Below are 17,002 nucleotides of genomic sequence, written 5' to 3' on the forward strand. Positions count from 1 at the left end.
CAGTCCCTGTTATAGATCAACTAAACAGTCCCTGTTATAGATCAACTAAACAGTCCCTGATAGATCAACTAAACAGTCCCTGTTATAGATCAACTAAACAGTCCCTGTTACACATCAACTAAACAGTCCCTGTTATAGATCAACTAAACCATCCCTGTTATAGATCAACTAAACAGTCCCTGTTATAGATCAACTAAACAGTCCCTGTTACAGATCAACTAAACAGTCCCTGCTATAGATCAACTAAACAGTCCCTGTTATATATCAACTAAACAGTCCCTGTTACAGATCAACTAAACAGTCCCTGTTATAGATCAACTAAACAGTCCCTGTTATAGATCAACTAAACAGTCCCTGTTACAGATCAACTAAACAGTCCTACACTGCTAGAACACTCACTGGAAATGTAAATCATCCCTAAATCTGCTGCTGCAGCTAATGTACTGAGCAAGGAATGAATATTCTGTCATGTATAAAGAATTCATTGTCCATGGTAGAGGTTATAGTACAGAGATGGTAGAGGTTATAGTACAGAGATGGTAGAGGTTATAGTACAGAGATGGTAGAGGTTATAGTACAGAGATGGTAGAGGTTATAGTACAGAGATGGTAGAAGTTATAGTAGTACAGAGATGGTAGAGGTTATAGTACAGAGATGGTAGAGGTTATAGTAGTATAGAGATGGTAGAGGTTATAGTACAGAGATGGTAGAGGTTATAGTACAGAGATGGTAGAGGTTATAGTACAGAGATGGTAGAGGTTATAGTACAGAGATGGTAGAGGTTATAGTAGTACAGAGATGGTAGAGGTTATAGTACAGAGATGGTAGAGGTTATAGTAGTACAGAGATGGTAGAGGTTATAGTAGTACAGAGATGGTAGAGGTTATAGTACAGAGATGGTAGAGGTTATAGTACAGAGATGGTAGAGGTTATAGTACAGAGATGGTAGAGGTTATAGTAGTATAGAGATGGTAGAGGTTATAGTACAGAGATGGTAGAGGTTATAGTACAGAGATGGTAGAGGTTATAGTACAGAGATGGTAGAGGTTATAGTACAGAGATGGTAGAGGTTATAGTAGTATAGAGATGGTAGAGGTTATAGTACAGAGATGGTAGAGGTTATAGTACAGAGATGGTAGAGGTTATAGTACAGAGATGGTAGAGGTTATAGTAGTATAGAGATGATAGAGGTTATAGTACAGAGATGGTAGAGGTTATAGTACAGAGATGGTAGAGGTTATAGTAGTACAGAGATGGTAGAGGTTATAGTAGTACAGAGATGGTAGAGGTTATAGTAGTACAGAGATGGTAGAGGTTATAGTAGTACAGAGATGGTAGAGGTTATAGTAGTACAGAGATGGTAGAGGTTATAGTAGTACAGAGATGGTAAAGGTTATAGTAGTATAGAGATGGTAGAGGTTATAGTAGTATAGAGATGGTAGAGGTTATAGTACAGAGATGGTAGAGGTTATAGTACAGAGATGATAGAGCTTATAGTAGTACAGAGATGGTAGAGGTTATAGTAGTACAGAGATGGTAGAGGTTATAGTAGTACAGAGATGGTAGAGGTTATAGTACAGAGATGGTAGATGTTATAGTAGTATAGAGATGGTAGAGGTTATAGTACAGAGGTGGTAGAGGTTATAGTACAGAGATGGTAGAGGTTATAGTAGTACAGAGGTGGTAGAGGTTATAGTACAGAGATGGTAGAGGTTATAGTAGTACAGAGATGGTAGAGGTTATAGTACTACAGAGATGGTAGAGGTTATAGTAGTACAGAGGTGGTAGAGGTTATAGTACAGAGATGGTAGAGGTTATAGTAGTACATAGATGGTAGAGGTTATAGTAGTGCAGAGATGGTAGAGGTTATAGTAGTACAGAGATGGTAGAGGTTATAGTAGTACAGAGGTGGTAGAGGTTATAGTACAGAGATGATAGAGGTTATAGTAGTACAGAGATGGTAGAGGTTATAGTAGTACAGAGATGGTAGAGGTTATAGTAGTATAGAGATGGTAGAGGTTATAGTACAGAGATGGTAGAGGTTATAGTACAGAGATGATAGAGGTTATAGTACAGAGATGGTAGAGGTTATAGTAGTACAGAGATGGTAGAGGTTATAGTAGTACAGAGATGGTAGAGGTTATAGTAGTACAGAGATGGTAGAGGTTATAGTAGTACAGAGATGGTCGAGGTTAGTCAGCCCTATCACAGGATGTTTCCGTCATAGAAATAGAATCTAGATTCTATTTCTATGGTCCCGGTTCTGTCCTGAGAACAAAGCTAGGCCCTTCTGTTTCCCTACAGAGCAGAGAGAGCAGTGAATGCAGGGCCATCAGGCCTCATTGTGGACACCAGCGCCCTGAAGAAACTGGTTTGGGACCGGACGACCCGCCCGGAGCTCAGAGGGGTTCTGGAGAGCCTGCTCCACTACTTAACCCAGGACCTGCCCAGCCGGAGCCCCACCGCGAGGCCCCCTGAGAGGTTAGGGCCGGAGGTCAGTGTGGGGTTGGAGGTGCCCCAGTTCAGCAGGTGTGGAGGTCGACCAGCAGGGGGCGACGTCTCAAGGCGCCTCACCTCTTTCCAGCTTCTCCAGGCCAAGTTCCTGAGGAACACCCCCAACCCTCCGCTCACTCACCGCCGGGAGGTGGGGGCCCTGGCACTGTCCTCCAGAGAGGGTAGAGGGGGAGGCTGTGGGATCAGAGAGACCCCTAGTGGACAGGTTGAGGGCTGCATTCCCAAAACAGGACGTGGAGTGAGAAAGGGGAACACTGTTAAGGATGTGCTGGCCAGGTTTGCCGCAGCAACGCAGAAGGAGAGGGGAGGGGCCACACAGGGGGGAGGAGCGTCGAAAAGACCCCGACCGATCGGCAAGGGGCAGCTACTGTCTGCCATAATGGACAAGTTTGAAACCATGGCGACGGTGCAACGGGGAAGTGACGTGAGTTGCCTGAAGAAAAGCTCTTCTCCTGGTACCAGCTCACCTGGTAAAGTCAAAGGGACCGGTGTTCGTGTCAAAGAATTAGTGAGTCGTCAGGAAGAAGAGGGACAACAGTGCTTAGGTCAACCAGGTCAACCCGTCAAAGGTCAGAGTTCAGTGAAGCAGCAGGTTAAGAGTAAAGGCTGGGGACAGCAGAGGAAAGAGAACCCCTCTGGAGTGCAGGGAGGAGATATAGGGTCAGAGAAGACAGTAGCTGCTCTGAAGGATTCACCTCAACACAAAAAAGGGAGGAACTGGAATCAGAAGGTGAAAGGTCACTCTGTAGTCAATAAGCAGATAAGGGGTCCGGGTTCAGATCAAGAAGCTGAAGGTCAGATTCAGGATTCAATTAAGGAGGTAGAAGTTTGGGGCGCTAACCAACAGGTAGAGACTCTGGGTATGAACCAACAGGTAGAGACTCTGGGTATGAACCAACAGGTAGAGACTCTAGGTATGAACCAACAGGTAGAGACTCTGGGTATGAACCAACAGGTAGAGACTCTAGGTACGAACCAACAGGTAGAGACTCTGGGTATGAACCAACAGGTAGAGACTCTAGGTATGAACCAACAGGTAGAGACTCTTGGTACGAACCAACAGGTAGAGATTCAGGATACGAACCAAGAACAGATTGTTAGCTCAGGTCAAAGACTAGAAGGCCATGGTTCAGAGGTTGACAAGGAGCTAAAGGTTCAGAGTGAAAACATTGAAGTTAAGGCTTCAGTGGGTCAGGAAGTGGTGGTACAGGCTTCACATCAGGAGAATCAAGTTTCAGGTCAGGAGGTCAAGGCACAGGTTACAGGTCAGGAGTTCAAGGCACAGGTTACAGGTCAGGAGTTCAAGGCACAGGTTACAGGTCAGGAGGTCAAGGCACAGGTTTCAGATCAGGAATTAAAGGTACAGGAGCTCAGCTATGTGCAGGTAGAGCTGCTCTGCTCTGCTGCAGTGGTCCAGTGGTCTCCCCCAGCACCCCAGGTAGAGATGCCTGAGGTAGAGGCCTTGCAGTCTGGGTACCTGGCAACGCTGCTCCCTTGTCCTCCTGTGTGGGCCCTAGCTTCCTCTGTGGATCCACCAGCACAGAAATACTCAGGGTTAGGGTCCAAAACCAGGACCCTGGAAGGCTCACATCTCTCCTACCCCTGGAGAAAACAGTATATGGATCCACCCCAACCCCGGTCCACCCAGAGAGGCCAGCCCAGATACCCCATCCCTAGGGGGGCCCACGGCTCAGAATCAGAACCATCGGAACTGGGCCAGGCCCATAACACCAGCCTCTCACCCCCACCTTCTGAATCTACGACCCCTGATGTCATGACCTCTGTCCCCACAACCCTTGATCTTGACCTTTGCTTCCTGCCATCAGCGCCCACAACGTCCAACCAGGAGCCCCTCCCACATGAAGCCAAACAGGAAGTAAATGTCCCCATGGCACTGCAAAGTGGGGAGGTGACATGTCAGGAGGGGGAGGGGCAGGGTAGCGCTGAGATGTCACACAAAGATGATGTCATCACTATGAGTGGTTCAAGTGGTGCAGAGCCAGAAAGACTACAGACAGAAAAGCAGGAGAGACCAAAGTACAGGACGTTAAACTACGGCGACCCTTCAGCGAAACTGATTTATAAACCCAAAATCATCCGATTCACAGATACCTTTAATTTCTAAGTCACTCGTTCACTCACTCTGACTTCAGTGATGCGTCCGTCTGTGAAAGATAAAAGCTTTCTGAACTTTCTCTCTCCTCACAGTGAAACACAACACACCTTCAAGGTCATGCTAGCTATCCCATGTGTTGCTGTCCTCTGAAAGCTGTGGTGTTGCAGGAAGCAGCCTACGCTCTACATGTGGTGATTACTCAGAAGCTGTGTAATGCTCTAAGTAGAGTAGTGTGTGTGTGCGTGTGTGTGTGTCGTCCGTACTGTAACAGTGGAAAGACAAACAGAACAGCGGTGTTAAACATTGACTAAGCCTAATCTTTAGAATGGGATTTTCGTGGAAAACAATGTGAAGCAATAATATCAGGACTTAAACTGTAGCTATGACAACCGAGTCAAATGAACCTCTGCTCTTTATCAGATTAAAGAAGCTCAATCCCTTATCTTGTAGTTATTGTATTGTTGTTGTTGTGATCAATCTGAAACAGTTTTACTGTTCCCTTCTAATCAACCTCTCATTCATTAGCCTGTTTGAGTTATCTCTACTGACCTTGGCGTATCTATACTCTCCCTAAGGCTCGTGACTATTGTCGTTATCACAAGTAAACCGGAACTAAGGCACCATACATTTCATTTAATATCATTAGAATAATCTCAGAGATCAGGGACATATTTGGCCACTACATGTATCAATGAAGTTTACAAGAGAATCTTTGTTCAAATGTTGACACCAGAAGGTTAATTTTCTTCTGGAATGTTCCAAGGTTCCAGATACACCCACACAGGTTGTTTTTGTGCCAGCTAGATGTTCTACTACCACCATACGGTAAATGTGCCCTCACTGCCAGTGTTTTGGCTACAGACATGGACTATAACCTGGGGAAATAACCCACTTATCTCATACTATTCACACCAGTCGCCTTTTACTGACGGTTGGAAAAACAGCCCTAAACACACTATTTTATGCTAAGAAATGGTCGATGTGCACTTTTATTGATGGGTTAAACTCAAACACACATGCATACACACACAAAGACACACATTCGTTTCTGGAAAGAAATGGGTATGAGGATATGTCCTTAAAGTCCTTAGATTAATATTAATTTGAAGATGTCGCTACTTCAAATATTAATTTTAGAAATTTAACATTGATTTTTTAACAAGGATTTTGTCATGGCATGTGTGATGCATGACGTCATCGACTGTAAAAATCACCTGTCAGGGGGAGTGGCTAAAGGTAATCATCAGAAGGGTTTCCCCATTCCGTTATCATGACGTGGCATTGTGGACATTTTGTAAACCAAGTATATTACGAAGATTAATTTAAGAAAATTAGATGTGATTATATATAATTGAATAGGTTAATTATTTCATCGCGGATCGTTTTGGAGTTGCGTACCTAGAATATTTATGAGAGGGCGGTTCTATTTCCCGCTCATGCTTGATTGACATGTGCCCCGAGGCTAAGCGGAGCTCACGCACAGTCAGGCGTTCTACCTTGGAAAACATGGAAAGAAACCACCCGGCGGATTCATAGACATTTCAATATATTTATTAATGATGGACCATGTTTCGAGACGCTGTGGAGTCAGCCGATCGCGTTTAACATTGTTGTTACCAGGTTGCGATTGTTCTCCAGTTCCAGCCACCAAAGTAAAACATCCAGGTGCATAAACGGGTTTCTCTCTTCCAGATAGGATGAAAGATCGAGACACTTTACTCTCATCTTCCAGCTAAATTAGCTTGTGCCTCGGGTCGGTCAATACAACTCCCCGTTGTTTGACTGTCTGGGACATCGAGTGACTCTTCGACTGTCCCTGATCGGCATCCGAGTCCACGCCTGGGATTTGCAGTTGTGGGACTCGCTTCATGGAGAGAACAGCGATATCGTTTCAACTTTTGGACTACAGAATAGCCTACTGCAATTAACCAAACGTTTAGGCCATATTTCCACGGCATATTTGGAATATATTTGGGTTCACTCATGGAAAAGAAAAACAACAAAGCGAACAGGGCTCGCTCGCCGCAACTTCGGAGCCCGAACTCAACTATCAACTCTCCTCCCAGTGGCAGCAGCGCCAAAGAGAGAGTGCACAGGTAGCCACTCTTATAGCCAGCAAAAGTTACATGCCAATTTAACAAACTAACGTTGCTGGCTACGAAGCTTCGCATATTTTTTCCCCCGTCCCTACCACCATACACCTGGCAATTAAATGTTCTTAGCGTTACACAAAAGTTAAAACAACTTTTAGGGAGAGTTATGTAAAAAAAAATGGCCAACGCTAGCTAGTCAATCTGGCTAACGACAAACCATGGCAGGTGTTGGTTGTACTTGTGTTTTGCAAAGCTACCTCATACAGTAGTTAGCAAGCTAAGTGGATGTGTTGAGAATGCGAGGACCGTTGGACTCAGTCCTTCGTAATGGCATGTGCACTATTCCAAACTGCCTCACAACCTCCACCCGACACCCCGTCCCCCACCATCGAGATTACACACGTTTTAGTAGCTAGTCACACGTGTTGTGCTATGCACAGGAGTCCTCCGCTGTTGTGAAAATTGAAACACAGTGCAATCGATGAACATTGCAGGCTAGGAAAGTTCCCAACCAAAACATTAGGCCTAGGCTACTTACTTCTTCTCAGTGCAACGCTTTGTTGAAGTTCACTGAAGTTTTCTTTAGGTTGTATCGTTCTACGTGATAGGGTACACATTGTGGCCCCCAAGGTTATTATAGTTTAGTGTTTTTATATTCGTTTTTATTTCTATTAGTTAACACACATCATGATTTAAAAAATATATTTTTTATTTATACTCGTTTGTTTTGAAGTAAAATATAATCGTTTTTTAGTTTGTCAAACTTTTTTTCATGATTTAGTTTACTATAATAACCTTGGTTGTCTCTCAGGGCTCATTTTTCCTCTCCTCCTTTCCTCATTCTTCCTCTCCTCCTCCTTCCTTTCATCTCCTCCTTTCCATAGTGTGGTCTTACTCAACCACCTTTCAGTATTCACCCAGCTACAAGTGGGAAAATACCATTAGGTCACTAATCCACATGATGTCATTGCTCTAAGCTCTTATTAAATCTAGTCCTCTGGAAAAAACAATCCTGCTGAATGGAGAATGTGTCTGGTCTTATAAAGGACCAGTCTGTCCGGATTCCATAGCAAACAACAGATTGCCAAACATGCTACTACTACTCACCAGTCTCACTACGCTCGTCGCTCACTATCCCCTTTAGATTGACTTAGTTTCTGACTCCTGCTAGCTAGACTCCGTATGGCTGTGACTCTGTTTCAGTGTGGACCCCGTATGGCTGTGACTCTGTTTCAGTGTGGACTCCGTATGGCTGTGACTGTTTCAGTGTGGACTCCGTATGGCTGTGACTCTGATTCAGTGTGGACTCCGTATGGCTGTGACTCTGTTTCAGTGTGGACCCGTATGGCTGTGACTCTGTTTCAGTGTGGACCCGTATGGCTTTGAGCGGTTGGAGGACTTTGACTATGAGTCGTATGAGGAGTTGATGTCAGAGTACCTGGCCGTGCTCACCAGGAGGTCCATCAGGTGGTCCAAGCTGTTGCAGGGCCGGGGACGGCTGGAGAAGAGCATCAAGGGTGAGTGGGACTTCATCGGAGCCAGAGCATAAAATAAACTTTTTAGATATTTTTTTACCAGCGACAATAAATAAAAAATCGTCTAAAATGACACCAACAAAACACAAAAAAACAGATGAGCATGCATTGTAATGTTTCTAAAACAATACATCTAAGAAGTAATGTGGTATTTTGTTTAATTAGAGTTTTTGTATCCCAAGTCTTTTAGCCAAAATATCACAGATTAGACAAAAATGTTCACGGTTACCGTGGTAGCCCAACTCGAGTCATGTTTGTGCCTGTGAGATTGAGTCTTGACTAGTAGAATCATTGTCTTCTCTAACCAGGCTGGTTGAGAGAATGCCAAGAGTGTGCAATGCTGTTCTCAAGGCAAAGATTCAACTTTTCTACTTTGAAGAATCTCAAATATAAAATATATTTTGATTTGTTTGACACTTTCTTTGGGTTACGACATGATTCCATATGTGTTATTTCATAGTTTTGATGTCTTCACTATTATTCTACAATGTAAAACAAATAAATAGAAACCCTGGAATGAGTAGGTGTGTCCAAACTTTTGACTGGTATTGTATTTTATTATTTTTGATTTGTAAATATGTTATTTAAAAAAAGAAAATGTTTTTATTATTTTCCCTTAACCCTACCACCCCTCCCCCCAATTGGAGTAAACAAATGGACAATACTTAGGCTTCCACTTCCAGCTTATACGTTTGGCAGGTGTTCATGTCAAATCAGTGTTTTTGTTCATGCTGCTTCTAGGGTGTGTGTGTGTGTGTGTGTGTGTGAGAGAGTGAAAAAGAGACTTAAGTTGCATAACTGACTCATGAAGCACTCCCACAGTGAAGCGGTATGTGCGTAAGGGCGTGCCCAACGAGCACCGAGGGTTGATCTGGATGTCAGCCAGCGGGGCCCAGGAGCACCTGGAGAAGAACCCAGGCTACTATCACTCTCTACTGGACACTACGAAGCAACAGCACGACCCCAAGCTGGTGGACTCCATACGCACAGGTTAGCTAATATAGATCATCATGGGTTAGCTGATATAGATCATCGTGGGTTAGCTGATATAGATCATCGTGGGTTAGCTGATATAGATCATCGTGGGTTAGCTGATATAGATCATCGTGGGTTAGCTGATATAGATCATCGTGGGTTAGCTGATATACCTCATCGTGGGTTAGCTGATATAGATCATCGTGGGTTAGCTGATATAGATCATCGTGGGTTAGCTGATATAGATCATCGTGGGTTAGCTGATATACCTCATCGTGGGTTAGCTGATATACCTCATCGTGGGTTAGCTGATATACCTCATCGTGGGTTAGCTGATATACCTCATCGTGGGTTAGCTGATATACCTCATCGTGGGTTAGCTGATATACCTCATCGTGGGTTAGCTGATATACCTCATCGTGGGTTAGCTGATATACCTCATCGTGGGTTAGCTGATATACCTCATCGTGGGTTAGCTGATATACCTCATCGTGGGTTAGCTGATATACCTCATCGTGGGTTAGCTGATATACCTCATCGTGGGTTAGCTGATATAGATCATCGTGGGTTAGCTGATATACCTCATCGTGGGTTAGCTGATATAGATCATCGTGGGTTAGCTGATATCTACCTGAACACGGGAGCTTGAGCTCTGAGATATTTCTCTCTGTATGTACTCGGCTTTGACAAATAGCTGAAAGGGTTCGGGATGTTTGTGGAGTTGGCAGCAGGTTAATTTTGGTGGTGATTTAGTAGTGATTAACCACCTCCATCCCTCCCTCCCTGGCAGACCTGAACAGAACATTTCCTGACAACGTCCAGTTCCGCAAGACGTCGAACCCATGTCTCCAGAAAACCCTGTACAACGTGCTGCTAGCGTACGGACACCACAACCCAGCTGTGGGCTACTGTCAAGTACGTTTACCCTGTTACACCTGCTGGTTCTTTGGCTGCATCTGCATCCCAAATGGCACCCTATTCCCCTATATAGTGCACTACTTTAGACCAGGGCCCTATCCCCTATATAGTGCACTACTTTAGACCAGGGCCCTATCCCCTATATAGTGCACTACTTTAGACCAGGGCCCTATCCCCTATATAGTGCACTACTTTAGACCAGGGCCCTATCCCTTATATAGTGCACTACTTTAGACCAGGGCCCTATACCCTATATAGTGCACTACTTTAGACCAGAGCCCACAGGCAGCCTCAGATTCCACTTTATAGGCTCAGTCACCTTTTACCGCTCTACTCCAGTGGTTCCCAACTCCAGTCCTCTACTCCAGTGGTTCCCAACTCCAGTCCTCCAGTCCTCTACTCCAGTGGTTCCCAACTCCAGTCCTCTACTCCAGTGGTTCCCAACTCCAGTCCTCTACTCCAGTGGTTCCCAACTCCAGTCCTCTACTCCAGTGGTTCCCAACTCCAGTCCTCTACTCCAGTGGTTCCCAACTCCAGTCCTCCACTCCAGTGGTTCCCAACTCCAGTCCTCCAGTACTCTATTACAGTGGTTCCCAACTCCAGTCCTCTACTCCAGTGGTTCCCAACTCCAGTCCTCTACGCCAGTGGTTCCCAACTCCAGTCCTCTACTCCAGTGGTTCCCAACTCCAGTCCTCTACTCCAGTGGTTCCCAACTCCAGTCCTCCAGTACTCTACTCCAGTGGTTCCCAACTCCAGTCCTCCAGTACTCTACTCCAGTGGTTCCCAACTCCAGTACCCCCAACAGTACACCTTATTGTTGTAGCCCCGGACCAGCACACCTGATTGAGTTGGATCAGGGGGTCCTGGAAGACTGGAGTTGGGAAACACTGTTCCATTGTTTCTCAGCCCTCACTGCTACTGCACCGTGTTCACAGTGCCCCCTGTGGCTGGTCCAGGCATTACCTGCTAGCCTTTTCAGGAATCTCAACCCTTCCTCGATCGTTCAATCAGCTTTTGTTCCTAAATGGGAATTCTATAGTTGGAATGGCATGTCGAATAGACAAGGCTACTGTGTGGTTGTGTGTGATTTGATAGGGAGATTTTCAGTATTTTGCAATGCAAAGAAGCAGCATTATGGATGAAGGTTTGGTGTGTGTACAGTCAGTCCTCTCTGTCTGCCTCTCGTATTGTCAGCTTTTCTGTTTATTAGTCTGTCTTTTTGACTATCAAAGACACATTTAATCACATCATTTCCAATAGTTACTTACTAGAGACTATGTATTTTTACCATGGGTCCTGGTCAAAAGTAGTGCACTATATAGGGAATAGGGTGCCATTTGGGACGCTTAGTGTATCTCTGTCCACCTTTTCATCTCTCCCTCTCTTTGAACTCATTCACCAGAACACAGACCTGTTCTCTCTCCCTCTTAGCAACAGGCTGTATTAGCAGGCAAAGGGAGAGAGGGCTGTTGAATTAGAATGTATCGGTCAGGCAAAGGGAGAGAGGGCTGTTGAATTAGAATGTATCGGTCAGGCAAAGGGAGAGGGAGAGAGAGGGCTGTTGAATTAGAATGTATTGGCCAGGCAAAGGGAGAGGGAGAGAGAGAGAGGGCTGTTGAATTAGAATGGGTTGGCCAGGCAAAGGGAGAGAGAGAGAGAGAGAGGGCTGTTGAATTAGAATGTATTGGCCAGGCAAAGGGAGAGGGAGAGAGAGGGCTGTTGAATTAGAATGGGTTGGCCAGGCAAAGGGAGAGGGAGAGAGAGAGAGTGCTGTTGAATTAGAATGTATTGGCCAGGCAAAGGGAGAGAGAGAGAGAGAGAGAGGGCTGTTGAATTAGAATGTATTGGCCAGGCAAAGGGAGAGGGAGAGAGAGGGCTGTTGAATTAGAATGTATTGGCCAGGCAAAGGGAGAGAGAGAGAGAGAGAGAGAGAGAGAGGGCTGTTGAATTAGAATGTATTGGCCAGGCAAAGGGAGAGGGAGAGAGAGGGCTGTTGAATTAGAATGGGTTGGCCAGGCAAAGGGAGAGGGAGAGAGAGAGGGCTGTTGAATTAGAATGGGTTGGCCAGGCAAAGGGAGAGGGAGAGAGAGGGCTGTTGAATTAGAATGTATTGGCCAGGCAAAGGGAGAGAGAGAGAGAGGGCTGTTGAATTAGAATGGGTTGGCCAGGCAAAGGGAGAGGGAGAGAGAGGGCTGTTGAATTAGAATGGGTTGGCCAGGCAAAGGGAGAGAGAGAGGGCTGTTGAATTAGAATGTATTGGCCAGGCAAAGGGAGAGAGAGAGGGCTGTAGTATTAGAATGGGTTGTGCCCCTCACTAAGCTGTCAAGGAGAGGATGTCTACAACCTACAGACAACAACATCTTGAAAACACTGTTGCAAAACTATTAGCAATTTATTGTGGCTGAAATGTAATATTCATATGTATCTAATAACTGTCTTGTTTTCAGGGCATGAACTTCATCGCTGGGTACCTCATCATCATCACTAAAGATGAGGAGAAATCATTCTGGCTGATGGACGCTCTACTAGGCAGGATACTACCAGGTGTGTGAGGTACAGCAGCTCTCTCCCTGCCGTGGGTCTATGTATAACCCAGCGGAGGTCACATGGTCTTGAGCCTCCTTAAGACCCATGTCACACGGAGGGGAGGGAGGGGGTAATCCTATGATGTCACACAGGAAATTACATCACGCCCCAGCTCACTACATTTACATTTACATTTTAGTCATTTAGCAGACGCTCTTATCCAGAGCGACTTACAGTAGAGTGCATAAATTTTATGAATTTTTTTTTTTTTTACATACCGAGACAAGGATATCCCTACCGGCCAAACCCTCCCTAACCCGGACGACGCTATGCCAATTGTGCGTCGCCCCACGGACCTCCCGGTTGCGGCCGGCTGCGACAGAGCCTGGGCGCGAACCCAGAGACTCTGGTGGCGCAGCTAGCACTGCGATGCAGTGCCCCTAGACCACTGCGCCACCCGGGAGACCTACCTCACTTCCTGTTCTGGCATAGTCAGGCTCCACTCTGACAAACAGGTGGATTTGATCTGAGATCACATTCGTCACTGTGTTCAGGGCTCATATCTTTGAGGTGTGTGTGTACTGTCCCTTGACGACAGTAAAAAACCAACAGTGTAATGAAAGGGAGTGTTGATACTAAGTTGTCTGTCTCCTGTCCAGACTACTACTCCCCGGCCATGCTGGGTCTGAAGATGGACCAGGAGGTTTTAGGGGAGCTTGTGAGGACCAAAGCCCCAGTTGTGTGGCAGGCCATGGGGCAACACAACGTCATGTGGACCCTGGTGGTCTCCAGGTGGTTCATCTGTCTCTACATAGACGTCCTGCCTGTAGAGGTGAGGGGGGGGGACGGGGGACTAGGGGGTTGAAAAGCAAGGAGAGAACTTTGGCCAAATCTTTGTTGTTGTTTGAGTACTAATACTAAGTTGATGTAACTATTGAACATGTAAACACCCAGTCAGGTTTGGGTCAGTGATCTGTTGTAGAAGGGCTATTCATGTTTTATCAGTGCTGAGCTTTATCAGAGACTCAGCCCCACCACAGGACTGAATCAGGTTTATAGGGCAGAATGGGGCACGGCCCCACAACAGGACTGAATCAGGTTTACAGGGCAGAATGGGAACTCAGCCCCACAACAGGACTGAACCAGGTTTACAGGGCAGAATGGGAACTCAGCCCCACAACAGGACTGAATCAGGTTTACAGGGCAGAATGGGAACTCAGCCCCACAACAGGACTGAATCAGGTTTATAGGGCAGAATGGGTACTCAGCCCCACAACAGGATTGAATCAGGTTTACAGGGCAGAATGGGAACTCAGCCCCACAACAGGACTGAATCAGGTTTACAGGGCAGAATGGGAACTCAGCCCCACAACAGGACTGAATCAGGTTTACAGGGCAGAATGGGAACTCAGCCCCACAACAGGATTGAATCAGGTTTACAGGGCAGAATGGGAACTCAGCCCCACAACAGGACTGAATCAGGTTTACAGGGCAGAATGGGAACTCAGCCCCACAACAGGACTGAATCAGGTTTACAGGGCAGAATGGGAACTCAGCCCCACAACAGGACTGAATCAGGTTTACAGGGCAGAATGGGAACTCAGCCCCACAACAGGACTGAATCAGGTTTACAGGGCAGAATGGGAACTCAGCCCCACAACAGGATTGAATCAGGTTTACAGGGCAGAATGGGAACTCAGCCCCACAACAGGACTGAATCAGGTTTACAGGGCAGAATGGGAACTCAGCCCCACAACAGGACTGAATCAGGTTTACAGGGCAGAATGGGAACTCAGCCCCACAACAGGACTGAATCAGGTTTACAGGGCAGAATGGGTACTCAGCCCCACAACATTAAACCTGACTGTCCTGCTGCCCATTAAACCTGACTGTCCTGCTGCCCATTAAACCTGACTGTCCTGCTGCCCATTAAGCCTGACTGTCCTGCGGCCCATTAAGCCTGACTGTCCTGCGGCCCATTAAGCCTGACTGTCCTGCGGCCCATTAAGCCTGACTGTCCTGCGGCCCATTAAGCCTGACTGTCCTGCTGCCCATTAAGCCTGACTGTCCTGCTGCCCATTAAGCCTGACTGTCCTGCGGCCCATTAAGCCCGACTGTCCTGCGGCCCATTAAGCCCGACTGTCCTGCTGCCCATTAAGCCCGACTGTCCTGCTGCCCATTAAGCCTGACTGTCCTGCTGCCCATTAAGCCTGACTGTCCTGCGGCCCATTAAGCCTGACTGTCCTGCGGCCCATTAAGCCTGACTGTCCTGCGGCCCATTAAGCCTGACTGTCCTGCTGCCCATTAAGCCTGACTGTCCTGCTGCCCATTAAGCCTGACTGTCCTGCTGCCCATTAAGCCTGACTGTCCTGCTGCCCATTAAGCCTGACTGTCCTGCTGCCCATTAAGCCTGACTGTCCTGCGGCCCATTAAGCCTGACTGTCCTGCGGCCCATTAAGCCTGACTGTCCTGCTGCCCATTAAGCCTGACTGTCCTGCTGCCCATTAAGCCTGACTGTCCTGCTGCCCATTAAACCTGACTGTCCTGCGGCCCATTAAACCTGACTGTCCTGCGGCCCATTAAGCCTGACTGTCCTGCGGCCCATTAAGCCTGACTGTCCTGCTGCCCATTAAGCCTGACTGTCCTGCTGCCCATTAAGCCTGACTGTCCTGCGGCCCATTAAGCCTGACTGTCCTGCGGCCCATTAAACCTGACTCTCGTCTCTCTCCTTGGTTCTCGTCCTTAGACGGTTCTGCGTATCTGGGACTGTCTGTTCTACGAGGGTTCTAAGATACTGTTCCGTGTGGCTCTGACGTTGATAAGGAACCAGCAGGCTGAGGTCCAACAGGCCGGTTCCCTGCCTGACGTCTGTGACAGCTTCAAACACATGACCAGAGGCCCCTATGTAGAGGACTGCCACACCTTCATGCAGGTATACACACACACACACTGAAATGAACGTGTGTGTGGATGTGTTTTAACTATTAGCAAAGAAACAAAAAGTGGACATTTTGTTGGTCCCCACGAGGTGAAATGCTATTTCTAGGGGGTTTAGGGTTAAGGTTAGAATTAGATATTTGTGTAAGAGTACGGGTTACAGTTAGGGAAAATAGGATTTTGAGTGGGACTAAATTGTGTGTCCCCACAAGGTTAGCTGTACAAGACTGTGTGTGTGTACACCATAATGATCTCTGTTCATCCCTCTGTAATCCTTTGTCTTTCCGCTTTCCTAGAAAATCTTCACGGAACCCGGAAGCCTCTCCATGGCAACAATCACCAAGCTCCGGGAGACGTGTCGAGCACGCATCATCGCTGAGGAGTCCTGACCCCATCCTCCTGACCTGTCAATCAAACACACTGCACATTCCGGGCTGGGTCCCAACACTCCTTAATGGTCTCCTCGGATCCTATCCCTCACTGTTGGGACAGTACCCTAGACTGTTTTGTACTCTTTAGCATGACTACCATGTATGTAGACTACTAGGGGTGAAAAGAAGGTGTTACGAGTACCGACAAATTAATTAGTAACTATCCTGTGGGGGTATGCTGTACTGGTTAAACATGAGCCCATCACAATAATTAACAACAAAGACGCCATTGAAACCTTCTGGCTATTACACTATTATCATTACTGTATGAAAGTCACATGAAATAAATATATTTAGTGAATGGACTTGAAAACATGGAATACGCTCAAATGTGGTGTGGTTTGGTAATAAGGTGATTGGCCGAGACGCGCGGACAGCAGTGGACTCGGTGAGGTTACCAGACTGATGTCGAACTAATGAGTGACGTCGCTGGGTGTCATTCATCAAATGGCGGCTGCACAGATGCAGGAATCCAACATGAGGTTTAGTCCAGCATTGGTGTTAACCAGCCCTGGACGTATTGGTTCATGTAGACCTGAATGTACACATGTAGCTAGATAGATGGAGTGTAATGTCTTAACTCTGCTAACTGAGGATCCCATTTTGTCCTACAAAAGTAGTGCACTATATATAGGGAATAGGGTGCCAATTGAGATGTAACTCGTGTGAGATTCATGTTGCTGACTGAAGCTCATCTTAACTGGAATAAACATTTATTTAAGAACAAGATTTGGATTCTATGACTCTGCACTTTTCTCCTGAGTGATGAGATCACTGATGACGTTGGGAAGTAGACTTGAAGCATATGGTCCGTTGTCGTACATGAACGAGTGTCCGTTGTAGTGCACTATAAACGAGCCTGATTCTTTGTACACCAGACACTATTAAATAAACTACTGACTCTTTCCTCCTTCACAATCATGTGACATGACCCCCCCCGTCTGTTCTTTCTGATAC

General features: G+C 46.4%; 1 protein-coding gene across 2 annotated transcripts; it reads left to right on the forward strand.

The window, feature by feature from the left end:
• Positions 1-5,892: 5,892 nt before the first annotated feature.
• Positions 5,893-16,774, forward strand: LOC120041300 (growth hormone-regulated TBC protein 1-A-like). Of its 2 annotated transcripts, none has more exons than XM_038986238.1 (8): positions 5,893-6,726; positions 8,089-8,240; positions 9,081-9,248; positions 10,024-10,148; positions 12,599-12,695; positions 13,337-13,509; positions 15,424-15,609; positions 15,911-16,774. In XM_038986238.1, exons 1-8 carry the CDS (start codon positions 6,614-6,616, stop codon positions 16,001-16,003), a joined length of 1,107 nt encoding a protein of 368 aa, XP_038842166.1. In that variant the 5' UTR covers positions 5,893-6,613; the 3' UTR covers positions 16,004-16,774. The 2 variants fall into 2 exon arrangements, with proteins under 2 accessions (XP_038842166.1, XP_038842167.1); XM_038986239.1 differs by having other exon boundaries at positions 6,611-6,726; positions 8,057-8,240.
• The last annotated feature ends 228 nt before the right edge of the window (positions 16,775-17,002 follow it).

This window comes from Salvelinus namaycush, unplaced genomic scaffold (assembly GCF_016432855.1).
Source record: "Salvelinus namaycush isolate Seneca unplaced genomic scaffold, SaNama_1.0 Scaffold431, whole genome shotgun sequence".
In the NCBI taxonomy this organism is placed as follows: Eukaryota; Metazoa; Chordata; class Actinopteri; order Salmoniformes; family Salmonidae; genus Salvelinus; species Salvelinus namaycush.